Genomic DNA, 16498 nt, shown 5'->3' with positions numbered 1-16498 from the left:
AAGATGAGGGGTGTGAAACAGCACGGCGGGACTGAGGAACAGGACGGACTGTGACCTTACTGAGGATGCTCATGGCGGGGGGCATGAAGGGGCTAGAAGAGCAGGGACCAGAGATCACAAAAGATCCTAGTGTCAGGTCAAGGGATTTGTGTTCATCTTCTATACACTCATAATAAAAGCTGGCATTAACCAAGCACCCGTGTGCCAGTCATGGTGCTAAGGGCTTTCTGGGAATCACCCTTTTAGGGCAGCAGCCATCTGATGGAGGAGTTGCTATTATTATCATCACCACCTCCATTCTAAGGGTGAAGAAACTGAGACCGAGGGCACAAAATTTACCCACAGTGCGATTAGGGTTTTCTGAACCATTGCCCAGGCAAGACTGGCAGGCAGAAGTGGAGTTAGGAGGCTACCAAACTCCTTCATGGGAGTGACGCCCAAGGTTCGAGTTTGTGAGGTGGATGGCAGGTGCACCGGCGTGCAAATCCCGCGGTTGGGTTTTGCTACCTGATTAGATGGGGTGGGGGTGGCAGAGGGAAGAGCCCAGGCTGTCTCCCAGCGCTGGCAGTGAGTGGGGACTGGTGGGGCCACAGACATTCCAGAGGCACATGTGATGGGGGTGATGAAGCCGATTTGGGGGTACCGAATTGGAGGGGCCCATAAGACAGGCCTCATTCCTTCACTGAGTCAGTATATATTCTTGTTACCTACTACGCACCAGAAACTGTGCGAAGACATGTTCCCTGTGCCCAGGGAGCTCACAGAGAGGAGCGGCATAACTATGTCTTAGGCACAATTCTGTTTACTTCACATGCATGAACCCATGTAACCGCCAGAGGTCCCATGAAGTGTTATTGTCCTCATTTTACAGATGAGGATACTCAAACACAGAGATACTACATAACTTGCCCTGGTTAGACAGCTATTAAATGACCAAGACAAGGCCCGAACTCAGGCAGTCTGGGTTCATTTTACAAATTAGTAAACAGGTTCAGGAAAGTTCAAGTGATTTGTTTCAGCAAATCAAGCCCCAAATAAGAGGTGGAGGTAGGACGTGGACAAATGCCTGTTTAACTCCAAGCTCCTACTACTTACCCCTTAAGTAAGTCTAATTATAGACGCACACACACGCACACACACACACACGGCACGGTGGTGGCACGAGGGAGAGAGCTAGCAGTGCAGCAAATAGGGTAGGGTGGGGAATACCAGAAAAGGTGTTGCCAACGAGGACATGGTTTTATCAGCTCTGGAAGAATGAAGAGGGGTTCCCAGATGGAGAAAGGTATCTATAGTACATGTGGAAGGATGATCTCTAAACAAAAGAAAGGGCTCTTCTTCCTATGATAGGAGGGGAAGCAGTAAAGCCAGGTACAAATATGGATACATTTGTAGGAATTCATATCCATATCGTATAGTGTTAGTGTTGTCCTCGAAGTGGTGGCAAGGTCATACGCTGAGAAGGTTGGGGATGAGGGACCATGAAGACACTCAAGATGTGAATGGTTACTGGAGACAGACCTACCCAGGGATACAGAAAAGTACCAGCCAAATGGCCCCTCACAACTTTTGTGTTTGTTTTAGACTTCAAATATTACAGGTGGGTGACAGTCTGGGGTCCCTTCCCCAAATACCCTGTTCCCAGGTGATACAGTTACACTGACACCAAGTCTCAGACACCTATTAGCAAAGAGGTACACAAGCAGCCTTACAGACGATGTTTGGACCAGACACTTTGTGTGGAAGGTTCATTCAAGGCAGATGTGACAGCATTGTGGCAGAAGGATCAGAGAAGCTTCTAGTCACTCAGGTACCAGAATTCTCTGTTCTGGCAGAACACAGGACCATAAACGAATCCTACGCCTAGAGTACGTCAGCGGATTAGATCCCCCAACTTGCCAAATCCTGCTGCAGGACAACCCCCGTATCTTGAAGACTACGAAGTTGAAACCAGAGCTAAGATGCTATTTGGTAGTTAAATCCACAGATCTCCCTTTTAGTAGCAAAAATGGAGCTGCAGATAAGGGTAGGAATCATCAGGGAGCTGAAACTAATGAAGAGAAAGAGAGAAGGCAATAAACTGGGAAGAGAAAACAAAAAAATGAAGCCAAGGAACTGCAACATTAAAGGTGTAGGCAGAGGACGAAGAATCAGAGGTGACTGAGGAAAAAGAGAATTCGGAGAACCAGGAGTGTGTCTTCCAAGTCAAGGCAGAAGAACTCCTGGTCCAACACTGTATTCCGGAGAAGTCCAGTAGAAAAAGAAACTAACAAGGGTCAATCAGATTTGGCAAAAGCGATGGAAGAGCTAGTGAGCCGAGGCAGAAGCAGCACCTTCTACAGGAGGAGTGATGCTGCTTCTCTGGGCGGAAGGAGCACAAGGAGGACAGACGTAGACGGAGACAAGTTTACCAAAGGGCTGGCAGAATCACTGCCTAATCACTCCTGTATCTCTACGAAACAGAAGGTAAAGGCACTTCCAGAGTGACCAGGGCTGGGTCTTTAATCTCATTTTAGAATCACGGGTGCTGGGGTGCCTGGGTGGCTTAGTCGTTAAGCATCTGCCTTTGACTCAGGTCATGAGTCAAAGGCAGGCTCCTGGGATCAGGGCCCACCTCCGGCTCCCTGCTCTGTGGGAAGCTTGCTTCTCCCTCTCCCACTCCCCCTGCTTGTGCTCTGTCTCTATCTGTCAAAAAAAAAAAAAAAAAAGAAAAAAAAAAAAAGAATCACAGGTGCTGAAATAAATCAATATGATGACAGCTACTGATATAAACAGAAGGGAACTTCCCTGAGCTACCCACTGGCACCTATACCCAGACTCTGCCTTTTCTCTTATTTCCTGCTCCAAGCAAAGGCCAACCCCCACCTACATGATTCTTTCTCACTCAACCATATCATTCTAACAATTCTTTCTCTCCTAGGTAGTTCACATCAGCATAGAAAACATGCTGTTATTTCTTCCATTAAAGCAAAAATCAAACTTCCCTCTGGTTACTCCCCATCTCTCCTTCCATGCCCTTATCGCAAAACTTCTCAAGAGGTCTCTGTTCTTGTCACTTATTTCTCTCCTGTTCCATGTCAAACTCACTCCAATGAGACCTTCTCTCCCACTGCTCTCATTAAGTCACTCATTACCTCCACATTCCTATAGCCCATGATCAATTCTCAGTGCTCATCTTATCTGACCTACGTATCAGCTTATGTCACAACTGATCTGAAGACACATTCCTTGTGTGGCTTGTTGAGCACACGAGGGTCCTCTCTCTACTCTCCCCTCTCTACCCTCTTAAGGCGAGTGCCCCAGCGCTCAGACTTCCTTTCCTACTCGGTTGACTTGCATTTTTATAGCTACCAACTCTGCTATTTGTACTTTTGGGATACCCTGCTAGGTTGTTAGCAGTTACTCTGCAAAGCATGCTTCTCACTTCCTCCCTTTTTAAAAAATAAGGAACAGTCCAGCTGAAGGTCTAAGGGTGGCTCAGTGAACCGCTCCTTGGTGTGGCCATGCACCCAGAGATCCTCTTAGCTTCTGGTCAGATTCTAGTTCCAGGAGAGATGGACCTGCTGGAAGACTGACCTTCACATGAGTAGTAGTCCTACTCAAAGTAAGAAATACCTTGATTACATACAACCTCTTCTTCAAAAGTCACTAGTATGCCCATGCATGCGTTATTTTCCTATTTTTTTTTTTAAAGATTTTATTTATTTCACAGACAGAGATCACAAGTAGGCAGAGAGGCAGGCAGGGAGAGGGAGAAGCATGCTCCCTGCTGAGCAGAGAGCCTGATGCGGGGCTTGATCTCAGGATCCCGAGATCATGACCCAAGCCGAAGGCAGAGGCTAAACCCACTGAGCCACCCAGGCGCCCCTATTTTCCTATTTTTATCCTCTGACAATATTGTGATTTTGGAGGTAAGATCTAATTTAAAAAAAAATAAAACAATGAGGCCTCTCCATCTATCAGAATTAGCACCCACAGTTAATTATCAAGGCCCAGAAGTAGAAACTGCTATATTATCTTTTTAAGTGAGAAATGAATAAAAAGTCGTAGTTAAGATGCCTTTAAATGTGAGATATTTAAGAAGCATTAGTTAAGATCTCGTAGCTTTTATGAGACTACCTAGTCAAGGCTGCTTAAATTCTTACACCATTATTTCTTAATCCACACGACGACAGCTGAACACCCACCCTGCGATTCTGAGGTGAACTCAGACTCTGGGCTTACCTTGTACTTTGAAGTATCCCAGTTGTGGACTATGCGTGCCGGGATGAGGAAACTGTCGTCCACGTGGCAGCCGCTGCAGTAATACCACCCACTGTAACTGCACACCTTGGCCTTCCCACTGGAGAGACCTATGGATCGCTGACATCCTGTCGAAGCAGAAGAATGAGTCTCTGATTAGTGCTGTACTTTTTTTTTTTAAGACTATATTTATTTATTTGACAGAGACACAGCGAGAGAGAGAGAGAGCACAAGAAGGGGCAGTGGGAGAGGGAGACGCAGGCTCCCCACTAAGCAGAGAGCCCAACGAGGGACTTGATCCCAGGACCCTGGGATCATGACCTGAGCCAAAGGCAGAGGCTTAACGAATGAGCCACCCAGGTGCCTGTACTGTAGTACTTTTAACACCACAGAACAGGTTACACAACCCTCAAACAAAAGTCTGCAAAAGGAAAGAAAAAGAAAAAACTTCAGAGAATACATGTATAGATGTGTCCTTCTCTTCCTAGCCCTATATCCTCAACCCCTTACCTTCTACGGGGCTGCCATAACTGGAATCTAATATGGTCCCGTTTCTGGTCTCTTCTGTGTCTTCTGCATACAGTAGTCAGAGATCAGCCTCTCTACAACTCCACTATTAGCACTTCACTTGTTCCTCATAAGCTCTCTTTCCACCACCAGACATTTTGCTGGGGACTTCTCATAAAGGATCTTACATAACGCGTACAACACATCTGTGAGATGGCTTTAGCCAATCTGAGGTCACCGAACCGGGAAGAGGTAGAGTTTGGATTAGGCTCTAAGCTGGTCTGAGTTTAAAATGATTCTAAAAACCGGTACGCAGTCTAGCTTTACTTACATAGTCAATGAATCCCCCGACTGGCCCCTGTATCACCTTTCCAACTCTCTACTCCTACTACTCTCCAATAGAAATACAACTTCTTTATTGCAATCAGAGAACTCTCCTTGCTATTCCCCAAATAAACAGTGTGCTCACTCGACCCTCCGTACGTTGGTGCATATTACGTCTCCTTACACAAAACCCTCTTCTCTGATTTCCACTTTGCCAAATCCTGCCCATTACTCAAGACCAGTGGCTGCCGGCAAGTCATTGCTAAGGCCCGAGGAAATCCATGATTCTGTGAGCATTGTCCTGGGGCTCTCGGGCAGACTGGTAATAATCTAGGCCCTGTCACAAAGAAGCCATGCTTTTTCTCCAGGTAGGAGGCACTACATTCTCTTGGTGAGTACAGAATTCCCATCAGAACCCAAGGAACTAAATCCAGGCAGCCCAGAACAGGTAATCATGATTATACAAAGAGCAATATCATCCTGACATTTCTGATCAACTGCTTTCATTTCAGAAATCTATTTCTGGATCATGGCTGGATTAAGAACTGCACTGACCAAAGAAATCTCACATTAAGCCTATTTAATGATAATATCATCACCCCCCCACCTCCTCCTCATCACCATCACTGTGGAACCTCATGTCCATTAAAGGGGCTCTGAACAGTCTATTTAACAAACTGCTAACCTAAGAAAAAACTAATTCACATGAACTCCATGAATGAAAATATCACAAAAACTCAAAGGACTTTAATTTTCATCACAAATAAAATGGTATCAGTAATCAAGCAGTCTTGCTGTGCATTCTCCAGGAAAAGAATTAGATCGTATTGCTTTAAAGACAAGAGGTACTAAAAGACAGTACGTAAGGGCATCGGTATTGTGCTTCAAAAGCTGCACACTGGTCCTTCCTGGAATGACTGTTTCATTACTGTTGAGTAGCAGCAAAATCAGAACAGGTTCCTGTTTTTCGGACGGGCTGAGCAATGAGATGTGTGCGACAGACAGAGCAGCAGCACATACACATGCTGCTGCTGTCCCTGAGGGAAGGTGCAGTCCTCGGTCACCATGAGCAGGCTGTGAGCTCCGGAATGTGTTTGCTGCACTGACTGCAGTACTGCTCATCTGGCATTTAGCACACGCTTCCGGAAACTACTGTGCCTTTTTATGTGCTTGTCCAATAAGAACCACACTAGAAACTCCTCAAAGCAATTTCTTATCCTCAGTACTTAACACAGAGCTTTACATACAGCAGACCATCAATAACTGTTTATGTAGAAAGGATGATAAATTGAGTATTACTTGGACACACATACACCTGGATATAAAGAGATTCTAATTTCTCAAAGCTCTTTCAGAACCGATTCCCCTAACCTGGTCACCTGCCTCTTAAAACAGCATTCTTTGGTTAATAACCCCGTGAAAAATATGTTGCCCATTCTAAGAATTACACATTGCTCATGTGATCATATATGGACTGTGAAGCAGAATTCAGTGGAACTTGACACATCCTAGACACTGGGATATCGCTGTTTCCAAAAATTTGCTGATGGTCAAATTGAACACTGAAATGACGATGAGTAAAACTCAGTCTTTTTTAAGGATTTAGAAAGTGATCATGGTCCTGCAGGAACTCCAGATCATCATTATAGTTTAAACTCACCAAAGAATACAGCAAAAATAAATTTGGGTCACTTTAGTTTTTTGGTTGTTTGAATTTTAGATATAATTAACATTAGCAAGCATTTGCTAGATATTTATATATGCTTTAGTGGGTACTATGTGTATATCAGTCTATAGTTTTTAATGACTTTATTATGATTTTTAGATGTAACATACATAAGCAATATTAAAATACACAAATATGCATTTTTTAAGAAAGTATATGTTCTAAAAATTTGTATCTCAACCAGGCACCCAGGTCCAAAGCCTAACACACTGGGGGTTCAACTACATGGGCTAACTAAATTAGCTAAGCATTCTTACCACTGTGCACTGGTCTCCAGGCTCATCAAAGAGAGAAGGGCTGACAGAGCGTGGCTAGGGCTCGCTCAGGCTTTAGGTTAGACAGAAGTAACAGTTCTTGGGTGTCTTTACCTTCATACCTTATTTAGAACGATGCTCTCCTACTTGCCATGCCGAAATCACCCCTAATGATCCAGAAGTAGGTTTGAACCTATCTGCATGCTTAGGACTGTTTTGGATACATGGTGTACAGACAAGCACAAGTCCAAGTTAGAAAGTCCATTCTTGCCTAGGACAGACTGTGAACGTGACCCATCAAACTCTCTAAGTCTGCTTTCCACGCTGCAAAGGAAGGGGCCATCCTAAATCTGTGGTTTGCCAAATTCAGTGAGTGTCAGAATTTTCTGAAGAAGCCTGTGAAAAATGTAGACCCCTCCCCTACCCCAACTCCTACCCATAAGACTTTGATTCTGTAGCTCTGGATTAGAGCCCAGGAACCTGTATTTCTCCCCAACCAGCCAACTACCACCAGAGACGCTGGTGGGGGAAAAGCTGAGAATGGCTCCCTGGTTTCCAGGTGGCTGCTAAGGCACCTCCAAGCTCTAAAATTCTAATTCCATTCAAGCACAGAGGGTGTGCAGCCCCTCAAATGAAAACCTTGTAAATGGTCATGCAGTATACTCTCTCAGCTTCCAAAATCAACATTTCAGGTTCCCAGTCAATTTCTAAAAATCTGCTATGTAGAAACAACCTGAGTTCATTTTACCAGTGTTTTCCCACAGCATTCACGGTCTCCACTGAGAAGCATCTTACTTGGTTTAGAATTAAAACTTTTAATCTCCAAATTCAATGTAGTATTTGTTATTCAAAGAACACAGGAGGGTCAAAGAAGATTAGAGGCTAGTGGCCTAATGCAGATTCATTTTCTAAAAAACACCACTTACCATTTATTTGAAGGAAACAGCTATTTTTTCAATTAATTTTAAGATTCCTTTTTTAATATCATACTAGCAAATCAGAGACTAAAAATGTCTAAACAATTCCCCTAAAGTTATATGATCTGGATTTTACTTTATCATTGTGATGTTTTCAACAGGGCAAAAAAAATGTGTTTTTGTAAAAACGATTATGACAGAAACACATTTTTTGAAGGGTGCCAAAGCTGGACTCTGACAAGCGACATTATGTCGAGAAAAACAGAACCGCAAAGCAGAGACAAAAAATAATTAATTGAAATAACTAATTAGAGCTTATTTACATATTATATTTTTATGTACTTTCAAACAGACTTTTGAATAATACTTCTAAATTAAGGGGTATTTGTAGTAGGGAACCCTCCACATATTGGATCAAAGCAAATACATTCTTCCCAGTCTCTTTTTGAAACTTTTCAGAGGGTGTTCAATTCATAGGAACAAAAAACTATCTCACAAGAGAACTCACTGGCCTTTTTTTTTTTTATTGCTTCCCACCCCACTTCAAATCTTTAATGAACACATGCTCTGAAGAGCTTAGCTTCCCCTCTGGTACTCTTTTGGAAACAAATGTTACCATTTAACTGAAATCCTATTTGCTGCATGTACAGTCCATTTCCCAAATGGCCTTTCACTAAAGACGACCAAAAGAATCTGTTGCCAGGGGTTGAAGCAGAAATTTTGGCATAATTCTCCACAAAGGCACAAGCTTTCTTCTAACAAGTGTACCTAGTTAGCTCAATTGGCGGCAACGTGGTGTTACTGAAGCCGAGATCTTGAGGAGAAGCCAACCACCTTCTCACTGCCTCATGGCTACCAAATCTGCCCTCCTTCCCCTGACCAGCAGCTGGAAAATTCATGGGCATAAGAGGAAAATGACGTGAGCTGTGGCTAGATCCAGGTGGATCTCCCTAAGGAAAGAACACACAATGCCTTCTAAGTGTGGTCAGCCACACTACCTCCTTTACTCAGTTTGGTAAAGTAAATTTGGTATTTTGTGTTTGGAAGGTAGGAAATGCTCTAAGAAAAAAAACAAAGGCAAACCAAAAGAAAGAAGAGAAGGGGGTCTTCCTAAAAAAGGGAGGAAAAGAGATAAGAGTAAGGGGATAAATTTTCATTTTCTCTTTTAAAAGTGAAAAAACTGGCAAGTTTCATACCCTCTTTTACTATATGCACACAATGGAGGGAGAGGTGGCCACAGGAAGGGCAAAAGGACTGTCCTTGCCTCCTTACCCCCGCTGTCCAGTGCCCTGGTGCGGGTCAATGACCTGTGGTAAGCACTTTGTAAAATGGGGATTGAAGGCCTGGACTTTGATCCAAAGCTCTACAAACTAGATTTTCCAAAATGAAGGAAAACAGAAATGTGGGGGGCAGGTTTTCAGTGACTTGCTACTTTATAAGAATCAGCAGGAAAAAGGTCCTACAGAACTCTGTTTTCCAAGCTTACAGTCTACAACCATTGACTCACTGTTGACTGAAAATACAGATAGCACCCGGCAATCCCATGCAGCTGTCTCTCGCTTCCACAATGTCTGCATGAAACAGACCTGGGGGACTACCCCTTCTTTCAACCTCCAACCACCCCCAACCTCCTTCCCAGGTGCAACCTCCAAAACCATCCTTTCTTGACCATCCTCTGCCTCTGGGACCAGCCAACACTGTTTTTTGTGGTTAGCTCCTTACTTCCCACCAACCTTGAGCTCCTAGATTCATCAGAATTATTTCACCAAAATAGAGGCTGCTGTCAACTTCTGGGTCAACCTACATCTGCAGGCTTTCTACACCTACCTCTCCTTGGGCTTCTATTTTTGGCTGCAATGATGTGGCTCTGGAGGGCATGTGCCAGCTCTTCTGCCAGGTTGCCCAGGGGAAGCATGAGGGTGCCCAGTGTCTCCTGAAGATGCAAAATCAGGGCAGAGGAGAACTGACCTGGGCCCTTTAGGATAATCAAGGCGGTTCTACCCGCACAGACCTCCATTTCTGTGACTTCCTGGAGAGCCACTTCCTAGATGAGGAGGTGAAACTCATCAAGAAGATGGCGACCGGCACGCCTGGGTGGCTCAGTTGGTTGGACGACTGCCTTCGGCTCAGGTCATGATCCCAGAGTCCCAGGATCGAGTCCCGTATCAGGCTCCCGGCTCCATGGAGAGTCTGCTTCTCCCTCTGACCTTCTCCTCGCTCATGCTCTCTCTCCCTGTCTCTCTCTCAAATAAATAAATAAAATCTTAAAAACAAAAAAAAGAAGAAGAAGATGGCGACCACCTAACTTCTGCAAGTTAGGGCATGGGCTGGACTAGCATCTCCTGTAAAGACTCACCCTCAAGAAGGACTAGGAGCCTCTGGAGCCCAGTGGTCTTTGAGGGGTTCCTCTGTATTCCCCAGGTATCAGGGTATCTATTTCCTGCAGCCACTAAGCAGTTTTTTAACACCCTGAAGTCCCTCCTCAGCTGTGGACCAAATGGAAACAATAAAGTTTTTACAGAAAAAAAATAAAAAGAAAACATAAAGCCTGTCTATGCTGGATAAAAGCTTTAATGTTTGTTTACTCTTCATAGAATGTTTTACTAAGATTACAAATCATATTAAATACATTAATAAATACCAAGTAGATTCCAACTCAAGTTGAGAAGTGTCAAGATTCATTGGTCTTTCAGGTAAACAATGATTGAGAGACTAAAGTCAATATTTAGTCAAAATTTATCTTGAAAGGCAATAAATCTTGATTTTTGCCAAGGCAAGTAAGTAAATATGTGCACTGTTCTAGAGATTCTGACTGCTTTTTTGTCTACTAAATAGCTACACTGAATTAAAAGTATCTGTGACACAGATTTTCACTTCCAAAGACATGGTTTGGAAGATGTTTGTGATAAGGTGCTTCAGTACCAATATTATGGTAATATAAGGTCAGAGAAGGTTAACAATAAAATGTTATTTCTCCATCTAGTATATTTAAATCAGTCTAAACTTAGTATTTTTTCACACTTGTTTTCTTAATAGTTTATGACAAATTTTCTCATTAATTTCTGTGCCTGTTGGCTCTTTACCCAAGACTCTCAAGAAAACAGTTTAAGTAATTTTAAATGGAAATAATAAATAGGTAAATGGATAAACAAATACATAGTACTTACTATATGCCAGGCACAGACACATATTTATTATCAATTCTACAAGGTAGGTACTATTTCCATTTTATAGATTAAGAAACTGAGGCAGAGTGTGATAAAGTATTCTGTCCATGGTTATACAGTTAAGAAAGAAGACAGAGCTTAACAGAAGTAGCTGATGTGGTACTTGATGAGAAACGCTAATATATATATGGATGAATTTCCATGTAGCTATTTCCTATATATAAAATATTTTAAAATGATCTCTTTATATATGGCAATACGAGAAGTAGAGGAAATATAAATCAATTATACAAAAGAGCATAAGTTACTCTGTCAATGAATTAGCCTAGGCCCTCACAGCATTAGCATCACCCCGACTAAGAAGGATGAAGGGGACAGGAGTGCAAATCTAGATGGTGGAAAGCTCAAGATAGTAGAGATAAGCCAAGGAGGAAGCAACAGCTCTAACTGTGGAGACAGGGGAAGGCTGTGCAGGCCTAGGGCATTTGAACTGGGCCTTGAAAAAGAAAAGGGATTTTGGAAGACAACAGCTCAGAAAAATAGGGGCATGTTTGGAAAATGTTGATTACTCCAGATGTCTGAAGCCCCCGTAATGAGAGGGGTGTTAGGAAAAAAGAACTTGGAATCATAAACTATAGCTAGAACCTAAGAATCCTGAAGGCTTAGGGGGAGGAATGCTTACTAACCAATAAGATACAGGAAGAGCTAGAGTTGTTTGAGGCAGAACAGCAATCTGAGCTTCGGAAAGATTAACTGGCAAGAAAAAAAAAAGGAAGGGGACAGGACAAGTTGGTAAGTTATTGCACCAGTCTGGGCTAAGTAGGCAGTGAGCTTGGGAGCAGGAAGGGGAAAGAGAAGGAGATACTATGGAGATGAACTGCAACATTTTTGGTAACTAATGTGGAAAGGACTGGGATTGTCAAAGATGCCCATGATATTATATGAGAAATCCATCAGTCAGAAGGGGCAGGTGGTTTCAGGGAGAAAATGCTGTTTGGGGCGTGAAGACCAAAAGACAGAGTGCAAAAATTTTGAGCTACCAGATCTTCTGACTCCTAAAGCTCAGCTGACTGAGATTCATTCCCCATTACTGTATAAACCAATTTGAATTTGATTTTCTGTTAGGTGACTGAGAGCATCTGATGTATTTGATACTGAATAATGGCTGGTTAAGAGTTCTCTTTATGTAACCTAATATTTTTACCTAGAGCTATCCATTAAGATGCTAAGGTCTCATTATAAACCATTAGGTGGTACGATATAATCAACATGCATTTCCAAAGAAGACATTTATTTCTTTATAAAGAAGGAAGTAAAAGCCAAGTGAGGAAGAGATGACAGCACAGTGGTTCTCAGCTTTGTGACAGCACAAAGGGCAAAATAAGAGGTCTGAGTATGGACACTATTAAATCACTTTTCCCTGCAAGTAACAGATACAAGGTCTATCATGGGAAGGAGGAAAGCCCTCTCACCAGCTCTACTTTCTTAGCCGAAAGAAAAGATTCGTGCCACTACGTTCATTTAGAGTAGAGAGGTATCAAAGAGAAGCCTTATCCACACTGCACCACCACCTCCTCAATTACCTGCCAGGAACACTGCTCTTTTCTTCATGAAGTAATCCTTCTGGTGAAACACTCGCAACCAGTAACTCTTATTTGGAAAACTGCAGAAAGGGAAAGGGATGAACTGATCTGATTATTTTAAACATAAATGTGGCCAGCAGTGGGAATATTGTCCCTCTGTCACAGTCTACTTCCCGCTGCCAGTTGTCTCTTAAACACAGGAGTAGCAGGATTCCCCATATTGTACCCTGCAACCCCAGACAAGGAAAGGAGTTCAGCCTCACCATCCTTGTAATAAAGCAAATGCTGGTCTAGGCTACTTGGAACTTACATACTGAAAGCTTTGGGGGAAGTTGTCTTATTTAATCAATAGTCTTGGATGCCTGGGTGGCTCAGTTGGTTAAGTATCTGTCTTTGGCTCCGGTCATGATCCCAGGGTCCTGGGATCGAGTTCCATACCAACCTCCTTGCTGAGTGGGAGTCTGGTTCTCCCTCTCCCCCTGCTCATACTCTCTCTCTCTCTCTCAAATAAATAAACAAAATTAAAAAAAAAAAATCAATGGTCTTACTGGAATGTTCCTCTGAACCAGTGCCAAGCCATATACAAGCCCGAGACAAAAGAAAAATTCAGTCATACTGATCCTATTTCTAAAATTTTACATTTTATTCATCATGGATTTTTTTTACATTAATTGAGACTTTTCAATGAGGTTACATGTAAGATATTATTTATCTCAATACTGAGTGGTTGGGGGAGGCATCCTCTTAAGTCGTATGCCCAAAGCAACTGCCTCACTCTCCCTACAGGGTTCAGCCCTTTACTGAACCCTTTTGCCTCACAGAGTTTGCTGTGTACCCCAACGATGGTCCTCCTACAGTGATTCTCCCTGATCTTTAACATTCTATTAAACCACCACTAACTCTCTTTTTGTGGCACAGCACTTTATAAAGAAGTGAGGAAACCCAAGTGAGGAAGAGAAGACATAGTCGGTAGGCCATGTTTCTGTGGAACCACAGCACAGTGTTTCCACCTCTATTTCAATGGCTTTGAAAGGTCAATAACCTCTTACTGGCTTAGAAGTTCAGATTATCTTTTTGATTTCCCTGAGAAGCAAGCTGTCTTTCTTTAGCCTTTCTCTGGAACCTGTTTCCTTCCGGCTTATACGCAGAAGTCTCTGTGTACACCAGCCTTATCCAGCCTGTCGCTTCTGTGACAAACACTGTCCCGGTAGGGGCTCCTCAGACTTCTCTTTCACGTCACTCCCCGCTCTGAATGCCTGCTCCTCTTTCCTTATATTTTTTTGTGAGTCTCATCCCTTTGAACTTTACAGGGTCTTTACAACACAACCTTCCCTCTTCTTCGCTAAAACCCTCGAAAAACCCTGACAGCATCTCTTAGAGTAATTTCTACTTGAGCTATTTTAGTAATGACAACAATTTGATAAAATTAAAGTCATGAGAGTGGATCCAAGTAGTACTAGGAACAGTCTCAAAGTGAAAGAGATCACTTTCATCAGCTTCCCTTAAACCCATGCTTGATTTTTTTCATTTTCACCCAAACCAAATTCTTTATGTTCTAGAAGATTTAGGGACTGTCTTGGTGTACTCTCTTCCTTGACCCTTTTCCCTATGCCTTTTTTGGTCTTCTTTCTTTTTTCTGTCTTTCTAAAAGCACAGATTTGTTACCACCTCCAAAACTAACTTTTAACTCTATGTGTAGTATCTGAAGATAGACTGCTTGAAGCTAGAAGGCAAGACACAAAAAGACATCCACAAGCAGGAAACTCCCATTCATTGGGCCTCAAGTTCCCATTTGAAAGGGACCCCCTAGAGGAGTATCCGGCCTCCTCCCAGACGGAGGCGTCAGCTATCTGACTAGTGGGTTTAGAAGAACCCTGGCATGTTCGGCCCAGCCTTCAGGAAGCAGTTTTCCTGTTTGCTGTGGAAAGAAGACATGGCCTTTGGGACTCCAGCTGTGACCATGCGAGTAAGTCCCTCTAATGTAAAGGGTCCATTATATAACAGTAAGTGCGATTGATATGCAATACCTGTGATGTTTGATCTCCATCTTCTTGACCCCTGGGAGCAGAGTGAAGAGTTTTGATACTTAAACTCTATAAAACCCCTATCAAGATGATGGCTCTGGGGCACCTGGGTGGCTCAGTGGGTTAAAGCCTCTCGGGTCCTGGGATCGAGCCCCACATTGGGCTTTCTGCTTAGCGGGGAGCCTGCTTCCCCCCCTCTCTCTGCCTCTCTGCCTACTTGTGATCTCTGTCTGTCAAATAGATAAATAAAATCTTTAAAAAAAAAAAAAAAAGATGATGGCTCAGACACACACTATCTACCAATGGGAGTGGGAAGGAAAAAGGAAGGCAGTCAGGCAACACATGGCAGTGGGTGACAGGGATCATACAGGAAAGCTGGGCTCGGCGTCTTGCAAGGAAATCCTTTGCATTACCGGGTACCTTTCATTCAATTAAAAGTCTTCATCTTAACAATGGATGAGAAACATCATTTTTCTAAAGGTTTCCCGTCTAGTATTAGGCCTCAATAAGACTTCCACTCATCTAAGAACCTCTTGCATATTTTCTAGGGGGAAAATGCAGTGATGTACAATATTACTGAATTAAATTTGGCACTTTTGGTTCTGGTGGTATTTTGTAACCTACGAACTGCACACAGTCAGCAGTTTAATCTCCCTTCAAGTTCGAGTGTCGAAGATGCTGACCAGCAGGACTACTAGCGCTGGCCGCGGTCATGTAATGCATCAGTGGTAGGGCTGCAGACAGAAGACCAAGCTCTTCTGCCCCTAATGCATTACTTATCCCACTGAGTCTACACGCTTCCCAGTCACCAAATCATGTGTATCTATTATTCTGTCTGGTCTCTAAAAGCCTGGGGGCTAAGAAAAATATCTTTATGGATAAAGATGGAGGAAGGAACCAAGACTTTCAAATTAAGTCTGTCCTCTGTGTCAGAGGTACAGGCTTAGTGATTTGACAGGGAAACGATTTTCAGTAAGGCTTTTGACTCAGCCCCACGTGATTTACTTACTTCACTGAAAAAATCAGCCAGATACAACCCTTGGTGTGTGTGTATATATATATATTTTGTTTGTTTTAAGATTTATTTATTTATTTATTTATTTGACAGACAGAGTTTACAAGTAGGCAGAGAGGCAGGCACAGAGAGAGAGGAGGAAGCAGGCTCCCTGCTGGGCAGAGAGCCCGACGCGGGGCTCCATCCCAGGACCCTGGAATCATGACCTGAGCCGAAGGCAGAGGCTTTAACCCACTTAGCCACCCAGGCGCCCCAACCCTTGGTATATTGATACATACCTGGTCAGAATGTGATTTTCAGCACAGTGACTATATTCAACAATATTCTATTGTATACCTGAAAGTTTCTGAGAGTAGATCTTAAAAAGTCTCACCACCCACACTCCCGATAGGTAACTACGTGAGGTGACAAATGTGTTGACTAACCTAATTGTGGTAATTACTTTGCAATATATATGTATATCAAATTGCCACATTGTACACCTGACATTTATACAATGTTATATGTTAGTTATATTTCAAAAAAGCAGGGCAGGGGGGAAGTGAACAAATTCTGGGGATCTAATGTATAGCATGGTGACTACAGTTAAGAAAACTGTCTTGCAGGGATGCCTGGGTAGCTCGGTCAATTAAGTATCTGCCTTCAGTTTAGGTCATCGAGCCCCGAATCAAGCACTGCATCTGGCTCCTTGCTCAGCAGGGAGCCTACTTCTCCCTCTGCCTGCCGCCCCTCCTGCTCA

General features: G+C 43.1%; 1 protein-coding gene across 4 annotated transcripts in view; it reads right to left on the bottom strand.

Annotated features, from left to right (window-relative positions):
* Positions 1 to 16498, bottom strand: part of PLEKHM3 (pleckstrin homology domain containing M3) — a 184135-nt gene that overhangs the window by 112386 nt on the left and 55251 nt on the right. For all 4 annotated transcript variants that reach the window (XM_059168228.1, XM_059168227.1, XM_059168229.1 and 1 more), the window contains one exon: positions 4225 to 4370. In XM_059168228.1, coding sequence (XP_059024211.1) covers positions 4225 to 4370 — 146 coding nt within the window. The remainder of the gene's footprint in view (positions 1 to 4224; positions 4371 to 16498) is intronic.

This window comes from Mustela lutreola, chromosome 3 (assembly GCF_030435805.1).
Source record: "Mustela lutreola isolate mMusLut2 chromosome 3, mMusLut2.pri, whole genome shotgun sequence".
Classification (NCBI taxonomy): Eukaryota; Metazoa; Chordata; class Mammalia; order Carnivora; family Mustelidae; genus Mustela; species Mustela lutreola.
This window is presented reverse-complemented; position numbering and strand designations above follow the sequence as displayed.